Here is a 13,405-nt window from a genome sequence, read left to right on the forward strand (position 1 = left end):
CCATATCCAGTGTTCAGGCAGTAACAACCCAAAATCTCACTGGGGAAGGAGGCTTTACACCCTTTAATGTCCTTGATTGCTCTTTCCCTGCCCAAAGTCACTCTTGGTGCTAAGGGTGCATTTCCTTCTGCCCACCACTGAAACCCTGGGCAAGCCTTGGCTGCAGCCTTGTTTTGCTCTCACCAGGGAGACTCTTGCAGAGAAATGCTGGAGGATCTTTGTGCACGTAGCTGTTGTGTTCTGGTGGATGTCAGGTGTATATTAACCCTTGGGTTTGCTCCAGGTAAACTGGACAAACACACCTGCACTCACCATGTTTGCTGGTGCTAAAGCAGGATACAATAGGAAGGGGACATTTTCCACCTAAACGAAAGGAAAATCTTTACTTTGAGGGTGCTGAAGCCCTGGAGCAGGCTGCCCAGAGAGGTTGTGGAGTTTCCTTCTCTGGAGACCTTCCAAACCACCCTGGCCATTGTGCTCCCGGGCAAGCTGCTGTGGATGCCCTGCTTTAGCAGGGGTTGGACTGGATGATCTCCAGAGGTCCCTTCCAACCCCAGTGTGCTGGGCTGGTGTGACTTTTATGGGAGAGGTGTTGTAAGAAAGGAGCTTTGGGGTGTCTCTGTCATTCTGCTCCGTATTTACCAAGGTGAAACTAAGCAGGGGGGTGTGTTACTTTGCAGGATAATGGAATTGCATGTGGCCCTACCTGAGTTAAAGACTTTAAGTCATGTTTTTTGTTGTGGGCAAGTGTGTTGTGTCCTTAGAACACAGCTTAATGGAGGTAGCCTTCCTTAGGGGTGTTTTAATCAGAAAATCATGGAACTGTTTTGCTTGGAAAAGAGTTGTGAAGTCACTGAGTCCAGTATCAAGTTTTTAATATGTAAGATAGCTGAAAATAAATGTAAGCATATCTATTGAATAAATTCTTTCTGTATGCTTAACAACCCCAAAGCTCAGAAAAATGGCTTGGTCTGGGCTGCTCCTCTTTTCCCTGCTGTGGCCAGCCTGTGCTCCCTGGAGCACAGCATTCAGAACAAGAGCAAGCCAGCTCTGGGACTTGGGTTTCTGTGCCCTGTTGAATCCAGTTCTCTCCTGTGCTTTTAGGCTCTTTGCTTTTTTCCAGATCAAGGCAGATGGGTGGTCACTCCTTGCTCAGGATTTGTTTTTTTACCATGTTCACAGGTTAGTTTAAACTCTCCCTTTCTGTTGGGTGGGAACAAATGACAGGATAAGAAGTCCCTGCAGCTTTTGTGAAAGCTGTGGCTGAACAGAGAGAAAAAAGGAAATCTAGAATGAGTGTTTTTGAGGGGAAGATGGCAGTGTGAGCTCTTCTGAGTTCATCTGCCCTGCTGCCATGAGAAACATGCTCCAGCAGCAGCCCTAGAGGAAAAGTGGCAGTGCCCACAGAGTCTGTGGCCATCCCTTTATCCTCCCATCTCCCAGCCCTCCTGTGGCAGAAAGGACGCTGAGCCGGCTGCAGCTGCTGCTTGCTTTGCTCAGCCAGTGCTTAGGGCATGTGCAGAAGCCAGCGCTGGGACTCTCAGGCAGCTCAAGATACAGGAGTCAAGGATGTGAAGTGGAGCAAAGATTGTCCAACCAGGAGCGATGGTTGTAGTTTGGATTGTGAGCTTAATTCTAGGACTGTTTGAAAAGTCTTTTCACAGTATCACAGTATCACCAAGGTTGGAAGAGACTTCATAGATCATCAAGTCCAACCCCTTACCACAGAGCTCAAGGCTTTTCATCCATTACAGAGAAACTTCTTCACTCTGCACTTCTCTGTACCAAGGTCAGCCACCAACACATCAGATTGCTATAAAATATAAGCACCTTAACTGTAGGCAACTCAGGGAGACCTTCGAGGGGCCAGGCAGAAAGCTGGGGACAGATTTTAGAGCAGGGTCTTTGTGACAGGACATAGGATGTTTGCTTTAAGCTAAAAGAGGAAGATTTAGACTGGATACAAGGGAGAAATCTTTGACACCGAGGGTGAGAGCCTGGCCCAGGTTGCTGAGAGAGGTGGGAGAAGCCCCATGGCTGGCACCACTGCAGGTCAGGTTGTTTGGGGCTCTGAGCTACCTGCTGTATCTGGGGATGTCCCTGCTGACTGGGGGGGGTTGGACTGAAGGGCTTTGAGGGTCCCTTTGAGCCCACACCATTCCATGATTCTCTACAGTCAGTGGAGATTTCCAAGGTGAAAACTTGAGCAATGAGAAGAGAAAAAATCAAACTCTCCCCTTGAGCTCTCTGCCATGCACATGGCACACTGTGAGTAACCAGCCTGAACTGCTCTGCAAGTCATGTGGAGTTCTTGCAGCTTCCGTTTCAAGTGGCCATTCCCCATTCTGACAGATAGATCTAAATGGCCGTGTTGGTTCCCCACACATCTTCTTTCCTAAAGAGAAGCACATAGGGCAAGCAGTGTTAGCTTCCAGCCTTTCTGTTCCCAGCCTCTGCTTGCACTTGGCTGCGTAAATATCAGAAAGATTACAGTGTGCTGGAAGGGAAAGGACAGAAGAGAATCTGAAAAGACAACAGGAGTTTGAAAACAAATTCAGAGCTTGTTGAGCAGATTTACCTCAGGTTCATCTCCCCAGTGGACAACACAGCTTAGCTGCTTGTTAATTTGCATTTTATGCTTATCAACCTTTTTCCACTTTATCCATAAGGAAAACATTTTTTGTGATATTTCAAATACAATCATAATTAAATGTTAGCAGAGAGCCACTGCTGCTGTCTTGTTATGTAGATTAGATCAAGTCCTGGGAGTAGATAAAGTGGATTCCTTCTTGTCCGTATGTATGGGGTAGCATTTAGAGGCTGCTGTGAAGTAAAACCTGAATTCCCTTCCTCCTGGGGGCTGCTATGTTATTTTATTTGCTGTGTTGCCAAAACTCGTCTCCTTGTTTGCATTTCTGTAACCAGACAGTGTGCCAGGAATAAAAGCAAGGCCCTGACAGAGGCTCTGCTTCTCTTACAAAACAAGGAGTCACCTTTGGCCAAGACCTGGCTGAAATGAATTCCACTGTTGTGTCTGTTGGTGGCTTTGTCTTGTTTAGCTTCAGCAACTTCATTTCAGCTCCATGGGAAACACCCCTGGAAGTCTGTAGAGGACAGTGGGCACCCCAAGTCTTCAGTGGCATGCTGAGTAGGGATTAGGGGCACAGATCTCAGACTCTTGAGACCTGCAGATCTGGGGCTGTACCTCACCAAAGTGTCCTGCAGCTGGAGATTTCCAGGTCATGTCAGCACACTGCTCTAGGGAGCACACTGAAATGTGGAAGTGTTGTTCCAAATCCCAAAGAAATAAAGTTTTGAAATACAGAAACCCTCCATGCTGGCAGTGAGCATCCCCACTTAACAACTGATGGCATCTTCCATTTCCACACAGGAGCCAAACAACAAAATTGCCCTAAGGTCATCTTTGAGCTCTGCTCCCTGGCAGCATCTTGCCCTACACTGGGAGCTCCGTGGATATTCAGTTTCTCCAGTGCTTGGATTGGCTTGCTCCTCCATGGTGCTGGTGGGAGAAAGTTCTATCCTTCTTGCCACACTCTTTCAGTAGCCTTTCCATGGCTCCTTGTGCATTTATCTTTTACCCAGAAAATGGGTGCTCACTGCCTTCTTGATGCATCTCCAAGGAGGTCTGCTCCCACTATTTGTCAAACCCAAGTGCTTGGTACCCAGGAGCTGGTTCCTCAGCTGGTGATTGCCATTTGCTAGTCCGTAGTGGGATATTGCTGGGTGTTTTTTGGCAGGAAAACCCATTTGCCAAAAGATGGGGAAGTTGTTTTTCTCATTCAGCTCTATTTGTGTGCTGTATTATTGCAGTTTTTGTGTGCTGAGTAATTGCAGTGTGCTGCACTCTGTGGAATCCATTGCCCTGGAATAGATCGTGCTCTCAAAAGGCTTTGGGGAGAGACAAACCCTCTGATGCTCTTCATGTCTTTTTCTTCTCCCTCGCTGCTCTGTACCTCTTGCACCCTCAAATATTCTGTACAGGCCTACTGCATTTTGGCTTTGTGTGGTTTAGCATCAGGAGATAAATAAGGAAGACATCGTCATGTTTATGCATTTTATTGACTTAAGGTGCTCTGGAGAGCAGCATTAATTTTCAGTTCAGTGAAGCACTAAGAAAATGAAATACTCCCTCCAGAGTTTGCTTCTGTACACAGAGCCTTGCATTAGGCTGCTGTGAAGTGGCATGATTGCACTGGGTTCGTCTTCCCTAGTAATTACAGCTGAGGGTAATAGCACTGCAATTGTCCTCCAGCAGAAAGAATGAGAAGGCTTGATGAGGTGGGGATGTGATGTGCTTTGGAAACATCTATGGCCCAAGCTTTTGTCCTGCCTCACCACTGCCTGGCTTCTGCTGCAAGCTCTGGCCCCAGTGCGAGGTCACTTTAAAACACTGCATGAGAATGGTGACCTTTTCTACTGCTTCGTAACCGCTGCAGGAGAAACAGCTGGAGGAGGAAGTATTCAGCTGGCTCACAACATCATGAAACCCAGTGGTATTCTTCCATTCTTACTGTGAGACCTCTGAGCACAAATCTCTTCACAGTGGGTAACCACGACTTTGATTTTCCCCCGATCTACACCACAGTTGTGTTGAACCTGTATTTGAGCGTGCGACAGACAGATTTGGGTAGTGGTTGATAGCAAAGGATGTTTTGTGAGCCACACATGACAAAGCAACATCTGCATCTGTCTGGCAGCCTGCAGGATTTCCTTTTCTGGTTGATTCTGCAATTTGAAGTTGCTGTCTTTCATTGAAGCCTTACCTGGTTAGCTTCCTGGGGTTAGGATGAGGTTAGGTTAGCACCTGGATTAATTTCCTTAAATGATTTTTTGCAACGGGGAGAAGCAGGCTCCTAAGCCAGATCTAGGTCTAAGTACAGTTTGCAACAGTGCCATTTAGCAAGGATCCTGAAGTTCTGCTGGGTTTTTCTGGGATGCCTGGGAAGAAAAAGTCATCTTCTCCTTTGTTGCACTTTTTGCCTCCTTCTGTCTTTCAGTGGCCACATTTATTTCCATTGCACTCTGCCTACCCACACAGATTACAGAAGGAAATAAAAAGAGGATAAACCACAAGATGTGGTTGTTCAATGCATGTTACCTCCAAGGAGACAAAACCTGTAGCTCCAGGTAAAGCTGTAACCAGAACTTAGCCTTTTCTCTTTCTCCTTTGTGTTGGCAGGATACACACCGTGACCATGCCTCGTAGCCCAACGTCAAGTGAAGATGAAATGGCACAAAGCTTTTCTGACTATTCTGTTGAGTCTGAATCAGACAGCTCCAAAGAGGAAACTATTTATGACACAATCAGAGCAACTGCAGAGAAGCCAAGCAGCAGGATGGAGGACAGTCAGAGCAACATGCTGGTGATTCGGGTTATCATACCCGACCTGCAGCAAACGGTGAGGCACGCTGCAGTGCCAGGTGCCAGGGCTGGCTTTGCTCCCTGCCACCTGCACTGCAGCTCTCCGGCTTTCTTACCATTTTGTGCCAAGTTACAAGCAAAATGTATGTTGTGTTTCCTTTCGCTGTCTGCCTTCGCACCCTAGTGGATCCCATCCCGTTCCACTATCCCATCCCATAATCCCATCCAAGAGAGCTGACTCCTTGTATTAACGCAATGAAAGCTGTGATCCGAAAGCAAACTCCCCACCTGATCTGCAGTCAGAGGCATTTGGATAGAAGAGCATCAGGACTCTCAGCAGCAGATGAAGTTTGTAGTCCCAGATCAGGCTGTCTTTAGGAGAGCCTCACACAAACACAGCTCCACTGCCTTCTCAAGCCCCTCCTTTCATGAGGTACTTGTGACAGACACTAGACTGAGATCTTCTCAGGTTTTTTCTCTCTGCTTATTGTTGTGTCTTCCCACAAAGAGATACCTTGGTGTGATTAGAGCTTCAGGTTGAGGCAAGAGCGGCACAAATAAATTTTTCTTTCCTCCTTGGCTGCTGTGCCTTCACTACACTATTGTTGCTTCTCAAACTTTCACCCAGAGGAATCAGCACTCATGTGGCAGGAGGAGCAAAGATTGTCACCAGCCTGTCCCTCAGTTTTGCGATGACATCAGATTGCTGTTTTACTCTGCCGCCTCCTCACCACTGACTCTAGGAACATAGCAGGGAGGATAAAATGGACCTTTGCTGCTCTTCCTAGAGGAGTTGTTTGCAAGCCAGCTTCTGGATTTGTTACTGTCTCATATCCTTAGGTCTAGGGAATAAAAGCAGAGACTTTACAACAACTGATTTAAGCTCTCATGCCTTACAGAGTGAATTGAGCAGACTTTTAATTCGTTACAGAATGTCTGACTGGGGAAATGAGAATAAAAGTTACAATTTTAATTATAATCCACTCATATGTTCTTGAGGCAAAAATCTGCCCTTCAGACCCCTAACCCTTTTCCACAGGGAACTCTAACGTTTGGTTGCTTTTAGAGTTGGTTGAACTTGTAGAATTCAGTGTCTGGTGTGTTAGGAACATAAAGATGCCAAAGTTTACTGTTGTGTCTTTGTAAGTAAACAAATCCTTCTATGGGATCAACAGTCCTGAGCTGGAGAAGGGCTCAGGAGTTACTGACTATCTAGAACTACAACTTGCCCAAGTCTGCCATTAATTATCTAAATTGCCCTGGGCCTCCTTGAATGCTTCTGTCGGGATTTTCAATTGATGGTAGGCATCAGACTTTTTTCCTCTCAGAGATGATTATAAAAACATTCTTTTTATGCATGTGTGCTACATAAATCACTCTGTGCTGACACCGAAGATCTACATCATACTGTCCTGCCACTGAAGATCTATCTCAGAGGCAATTACTCCTTTCTTTTTAATTAAGTTCATTTTTAGAATGATAGAGATGGGCTGTCTGCAGGCTGACAGGGAAATGCTGTTTTGACAGCATGGCCTCAGGTGTGGCTGTAGAGCTCTCTTCTGTAAAGCCCAGCCTGAACAGTGCCGCAGAAATCCTTGTTGGGAGCATTCTTGCCTAAATTCTCGTACTTAAAAAAGTTCTCTCAGATGAGACTTTCTGCTGGGATTACAGCAGCACTCCACTCGTTCATATGATGTGAGATGCACCTCTGTGAAGAGGCAGTGGTGCAGGACCTGAGATGGACAGGAAGACCCGAGAGGGCAGAGCAGGACTGAGGCGGCTGCAAGCCGCACGCAGGGCTGTTATTAAATTCTGGCTGCAGCAGTCATCGCCTTGGCTCTTTCATTTTGGTATTGATTGAAATACTGAAATCCACTCTTGTACTTAAATTCAAAAGGATTTTGCCTGCAGTGAAGTCCTCTGTCAAGACAGCTCTGCCTGGCTGTGGCTGGGGTTTTACTGATGACCCAACCAGTTTGCTGTCTCTTTGTGTTTGGAGCTCAGTGGATAGATCCAGCAAAATGGAAAGCTTGGCTTTGCTCTGTTGCTAGAAGCACAGAGAGAAGCCTCCTGAAGCCCCTCTTATTTCATTACTCTAGTTTTTAGACCAATAGTAAGTTATTTATTGACACTATTGAAACAATTATTTTTTTTTTTTTAATCAATGACTTTTGTGCAGGAAATGAAATAAGCCAGAAGGTGTCTCCAGGTTTGAGTTTTATTTGTCCATTTTTATTGCTTTACTTCTGGCAGTGTTTTCCTTTTCAATACACTCTTAATGAAAAGTAAATCAACTGTTTTAAACAGTTCTGTGGCAGATGACCTGTTTGTGATTTAATTTACCAGCCCACAAGCTCTTGAACAGAAAAGTGAAATCTGGATTCAGGTTTGCAAAGAGGAAGACTGATAGGTGGGAGAAGATCATGGCTCATGAGTTGAGTTATAGCTGCAAGCCAAATTCAGCACACAGAGAACTTTACAAGTGATCCCCCACTGTAAAAGCTCTGTCCCGCTGCCCTTTTATTTTCATCTGAACCTTTAAAGGTAATGCAAACCTTGACGAGTTCACCCCGAGCTCTTACAAATACTTTACTTAGCAGCTCCTGTTTTGTCTTCTTTCAGCTCAGGTGCTTATCTGGTGCACTGATGCTGCTTGGTAAAGAGAGTGACTTTGGACTGCTGCCGTGCGTTGCCTGTGGTCAGGGAAGTGTCTGCTTAACACAGGGGGTGAGGAGTTGAGTGGCCGAAGGATTTCCTGAGCTCAGTAAAACTCACTGCTCTCTACAACTCTACAACTCCCTGAAAAGAGGTTGGAGCCAGGCGGGGGTTGGTTGCTCCTCCCCAGTGTCAGGAGATAGAAGGAGAGGAAACGCTCAAGTTGTGCCCTGAGAGGTCTTTATGACTCTCTCCTCCCTTGCTTCTTTTATGTTGGATTTCCAATGCAAAATATTGTTTGGTAAAACAACACTTTAAGTTTTTACCTCTTTTCTACTGCTGCATTGCTTTATAGACTTTTGAATCCTTTCTGTTTTTCAGTCTTCATTGACCATTGGGATCAAGAGCCCTTTCCTTTAATGCTTTTCTTTCTTGGGTAAAATGCTTGTTTAGTTCATGCAGTCTTTCCCTTATAGAAGCAGGAACATGCTTTTCACAACTGCAGCTTCAGTCACTTCTTTGCTTAAGATGCCTCCAGGCTCACTTGTTTCCAAGTGCTGCCCTTCTCTGCCTCAGGCCTATTTCAGGTTCTGCTTTGCAGCTTTGACTCAGTGCTCCAGGTGGGGTCTCATGAGAGCGGTGGGGGAGAATCACCGGTTGCTCACTGCTGCTTTCTGTTCCCAATCGATGGAAGCGCTGTGGGTGCTGCTGTGCCCTCGATCTGGACAGGGGATGTGTCCTGCCAGCTGATGGCTAGGTGGTGGCCAGGCTGGTTTGTCCTCCTTTCATCTCCTGGCTGTTAGCCGAGTGCAGTTTGTTGAAGGGCAGGGGTGCCTCCAAGAGCTAGGCTGAACACCAAGCACAAACCCAAAGCAGCGACTGGCTCAGTTTTCCGTCGTGGTGCTCACCTCTTATTTGCATTTGCCACTTGTTGGTTGTCTTGTCGTTAATGTCAGCCTCTTCTAGTGAAAAGAGTAATTTGTGTTTTGATGTGCTGCCAATCACACGGCGGAGGCAGCTGTGCAAGCCTCTTGCGGTGGCTCCTCCGGCGCAGCGCAGCTCTGTGACTGGCAGCTTGGTGCAGGAGCTGTGGTGGTTGATAGGTTTGAACGGATTAGAGCCGCTCCTCGGAGATTGCGGGTCAGGAACCTTACGCGCACTGATTTCGTTTCCCTCTTGCTGGAGCAGGTGAGCTACGTTCTGCCCTTGCTCCAGTCCCACTGTGACACTTGGTGACTTACTCTCACTAGCGTGCAGGATTATAACTGACCACGTCCCTGTGATCCAAAGGGCTTTAGTATCACAAACACAGGTCTCATGCTTCAATCACCAGTTGCAATTCTTCTAGCGAATGTAACTAGTTGGCCTTCAAGACAAAGTGCCACTGCTTACCTGGGCTTGAGATGCAACCAAAAGGGCTAAAAGAATAGGTCACGCTCTTGTCAACAAAATACCTTGGTTTCACACATGCTCTGTAGTTCTTTGCTGTAAAAACATCCCAGTTTTTAACTGGCTCTTTTAATGACGAGTTGTTGAAGTTTAGAAGTGTTGCGGCTGTCTGACCTGCCTGGTTCATGGGGTGCATTAGCAGTCACTTCCCTCACTGGCTGCACCTATCCAAGGCTGAGAAATGTTGTGAGGGAGCAGTTGCTTGGTTCTTGGTTTGCTTTTTGCGTAGTTGATCCCGAGGAGTTATAAATTGCTAATGGGATCAGCGTTTATTAAGCTCAGCACAGTTTTGTTTCATTAATTCTGTTTTTAAAAATAACTCCTCTTTACAGAAATGCATCAGGTTTAACCCAGAAGCTTCAGTGTGGGTTGCAAAGCAACGAATTTTGTGCACTTTGAACCAGAGTTTGAAAGATGTGCTGAATTATGGACTGTTCCAGCCTGCAAGCAATGGCAGAGATGGGAAGTTCCTGGATGAGGAACGGCTTCTGAGGGAATACCCACAGCCAGTGAATAAAGGAGTTCCTTCCCTGGAGGTATTTTCAGAGATGTCTGTATTCTGATGTGATTATGCAGCCAGCCAGCTGCGTTTGAGGTTTCCACATGGACCCGGGTTGCATCTGGGAAGCAGTCTGGGCTTGAACCTTTGCTCACAAATGTGCTAGGGTGCACTTGCTGGGTGGAGCCTTGCTGTGTGGGTAGCAGTTGCACAATAACTAGCCTTTGCTTTCTCCCAGAGAGGATCTTTCTAGTGAAAGTGTCTACTCTCAGTGTCTAATGTCTCAGCAAAGCCTTTTCATCTTTTGCCCTTGCTCCTACCTCCCTCTGTGCTCCCCTTCTGAGGACACAGATGTCTTGGGAAAGCAAAAAGGAAAGAGGGTGTGCATGTATGTAGCCATCACAACACAGAGTCTGCAATTTTCTCCCTCCCTGTTGCTCATGCAGAGGCTGTGCAGCTGGGGGATAGACTGGGCACAACTGTCAGGGCGCTGGGCAAACATGGAGCAGAGCCAGATCCCACTGAGACACAGGAGAGCAGGAAACTGGGGCATGAAACTTGCATTTAATTAACTTTGGTATTGCTTGTATGGTGGTACATCAACCACTAATAATCTGCAGTTAATAGACTTTGCTGCACTGTAGCACATATTCATGAGGAAAGAACTGGGGTCCAGAGAGGGCTTCAAGTCCTAGATTTTCCAGCAGCTCATTTCGGAGATTCAATCACTGCTGTCCAGGGTATAGCCATAAGCAAACCAAATAACCACAACCATAAGCAAATGAAACAACCACTTTATTGTTTTCACTGTTTGCAAAGTTCTTCTCCCTGCAGCCCTGGGATAGCAGTTCAGGGGTTAAAGCTGCCCTAAAGCTGGTATCAAAGCCTCATTCAGTGCAGCCTCCGTGTCAGACAGACCTGCTGCATTGCTTGCATTCTGGGTGCTAGGCTTAGATAACAGTGAATTCCAACTGGGTAAAGCCCAGGGGTGCTTTGCCATAGACTTTGCTGCTGTGGCCCTAGGGGCAGCAAACTGGTCAGGGTAAAATGGGAGTGAGTTTCATCCAAAAAAGGAGGCACTCCTTTGAACCACCTTCACAGGACCAGCCCCATTAAACATCAGAAGAACTTTTCCCCTGTGTAAATCCTGCCTGTGCAGATGAAAGGATTTGTGATTATTTTTACCTTTTAACTCAGCTTTCAGCAATGCTGCCATCCTGAACTCTCTGGTTTTGTGTAGCATACCTCCTCGGTTCTTGCTGCCCAAGGCTGTAAATGGGAGGGCACAGATGCCCTTAGGGAGAGCTCCTTGTCACCCTAATTCTTGCTTATTTGTGCAGGTTCTGGAGGCTGCTCTCATTTCCCAAACACCTCCACTGGTTTCAGTAGTCTTAGGCATTTTGCTTACGAGACCTCTGGATCTGTGCTGCTGCTGTGGTCAGCAGGGTGCTGAGCACCCGTGGATATTCACAGGCTGATAATCAGCCTCTCTTTGAATGCTGCCTAAATCTACCCCATTGTGGGTGACATGATGTGGTTTTAAGCAGAGAGGACATCTGAAATTTAATGTCTTTTCCCCCCTCAGTTTCGCTACAAGAAGAGAGTGTACAAACAGTTCAGCCTGGATGAAAAGCAGCTGGCCAAGCTCCACACCAAGGTATGCCCCAGTTACTGGAGAGGTCAGTGGCTGCTGACTGAGCAAATCAATGTGCTTCAGGGACTGGAAATGAAGAGGAGCTCATTACCCCTTAGGCCAGCTGTTGAACAGCAAACAGGAGTAACTGGGATGTGTGAAGCATGGCCCAGGAATTTCTTCCTTTGAAAAATTCCTGACTGATTCTTCCATATGTTGGTAACCATAAATGAACCTTCGTTACTGTGTCTTTAGACTCATTTGCAGGCCAAAATCATCATCAGCAGAAGCTGAGACACGTTAGCCTGGGGAAGAGCAGCCCCAGAGGGGATCTTCTCAGTGCTCAGCATAAGCTAAAGGGTGGGGGGCAAGAGGATGGGAGAAGACTCTTGTCAGTGCTACCCAGTGACAGGACCAGATGCAATGGGCACAAACTGGAACCCAGGAGGTTCCGTCTGAATAGGGGGAGAAAATTGCTTGATGTGAAGGGTGCTGGAGCCTTGGAGCAAGCTGCCCAGAGAGGTTGCAGAGTCTCCTCCTCTGGAGAGCTTCCAACCTCACTTGGCTATTGTGATCCTGGGCAAGATGCTGTGGGTGCCTTGCTGGAGCAGGGGGATTGGACTGGATGATCTCCAGAGTCCCTTCCAACACCCACAATTCTGTGAGGGCTGCTTGTAATACACCATAATGTCTTGGTGAATGAATCTTCCACTCTTTCCTTTCCTCAGAATTATAAACCTAGACTCTTCTTACCTTATTTGACTTTTGAACATTATAAATTGTGGAATTCATGCTCTCAGCGTGAAGTCAGGTTGCCCAGGAATGTGAATTAGCTCCTGGGCAATGCTGACAACTGACAGAGTATTGCACTTTTAGTCCACGTTTCCCTTTCAAAATCAGAGCTGATTCATTTGCCACTCTTTGTTTCAGGCTAATTTGAGAAAATTTATGGATCACATCCACCACCTCTCAGTGGAAAAAATCACAAAGATGTTGGACCGAGGACTGGACCCAAACTATCATGACCTGGAAAGTGGAGGTCAGCACAGTAGAACTAGCAGTGTAGAGCAGTACCTTGGGTTTGTTCCACCTGGACTGATCACTGAGCTGGTGTCAGTCATTCTTTCTGTTGCTTTCATAACTCCAGGCTAATGAAATCTGCATGGGTTTGTTGTCCAAAGAAAAAACTGACCTTAAGATTTTCTTTGAGCATCCTTTTGAATTCATCATTGTTAGAGAAAAATTTCTTGCCGTTACTAATTGCTATCTTTTTTGAAGTACCTGCTGTTCTCTTCTTTAGAAACACCCCTGACGTTGGCAGTGCAGCTTGACAATACAGTAGAAGTCATAAAAGCTCTAAAAAATGGAGGAGCACATTTGGACTTCAGAGCCAAAGATGGAATGACAGCTCTGCACAAAGCAGCCCGAGCCAAGAACCCAGCAACCCTCAAGGTAAGTGCTTTCAGTAGCAAATGAGACATTATTTTGTGGGGAAAAATACCCAAAGGGAAGTGTTCTGAGCTAATTACTGCATTGTCCTCCCTGCACCCTTTACTAGGTGCTTGTTCTGGTTGCTCTCTTGTGGCTTTCCTTTCAACGAGGAGCCTTTTCATTGCCTTTCTTTGGTAAGAAGAAAAAGTGGTGAAATTCCACCTTACTCACTGGGAGAAAGCTCTGTGAAGATGTGTTCTTGTTTCTCTTGGGAAGCCAGTGCCTGTGGCATGGAAGACATGTTCTGTCCTACCACAGTTGTCTTCTGCACTTCAACAGGCATTCGTAAATCACC

At 46.5% G+C, this 13,405-nt stretch overlaps 1 protein-coding gene across 6 annotated transcripts in view; it reads left to right on the forward strand.

The window, feature by feature from the left end:
- The window catches only part of SHANK2 (SH3 and multiple ankyrin repeat domains 2), a 285,477-nt gene that overhangs the window by 28,573 nt on the left and 243,499 nt on the right, over window positions 1–13,405 (forward strand). For all 6 annotated transcript variants that reach the window (XM_064162990.1, XM_064162984.1, XM_064162986.1 and 3 more), the window contains exons 2-6: window positions 5,201–5,420; window positions 9,820–10,023; window positions 11,572–11,643; window positions 12,550–12,658; window positions 12,920–13,071. In XM_064162990.1, the coding sequence (XP_064019060.1) occupies window positions 5,201–5,420; window positions 9,820–10,023; window positions 11,572–11,643; window positions 12,550–12,658; window positions 12,920–13,071 (757 nt within the window). The remainder of the gene's footprint in view (window positions 1–5,200; window positions 5,421–9,819; window positions 10,024–11,571; window positions 11,644–12,549; window positions 12,659–12,919; window positions 13,072–13,405) is intronic.

The sequence above is a fragment of the Pogoniulus pusillus genome, chromosome 24 (genome assembly GCF_015220805.1).
Source record: "Pogoniulus pusillus isolate bPogPus1 chromosome 24, bPogPus1.pri, whole genome shotgun sequence".
NCBI classification, from domain to species: Eukaryota; Metazoa; Chordata; class Aves; order Piciformes; family Lybiidae; genus Pogoniulus; species Pogoniulus pusillus.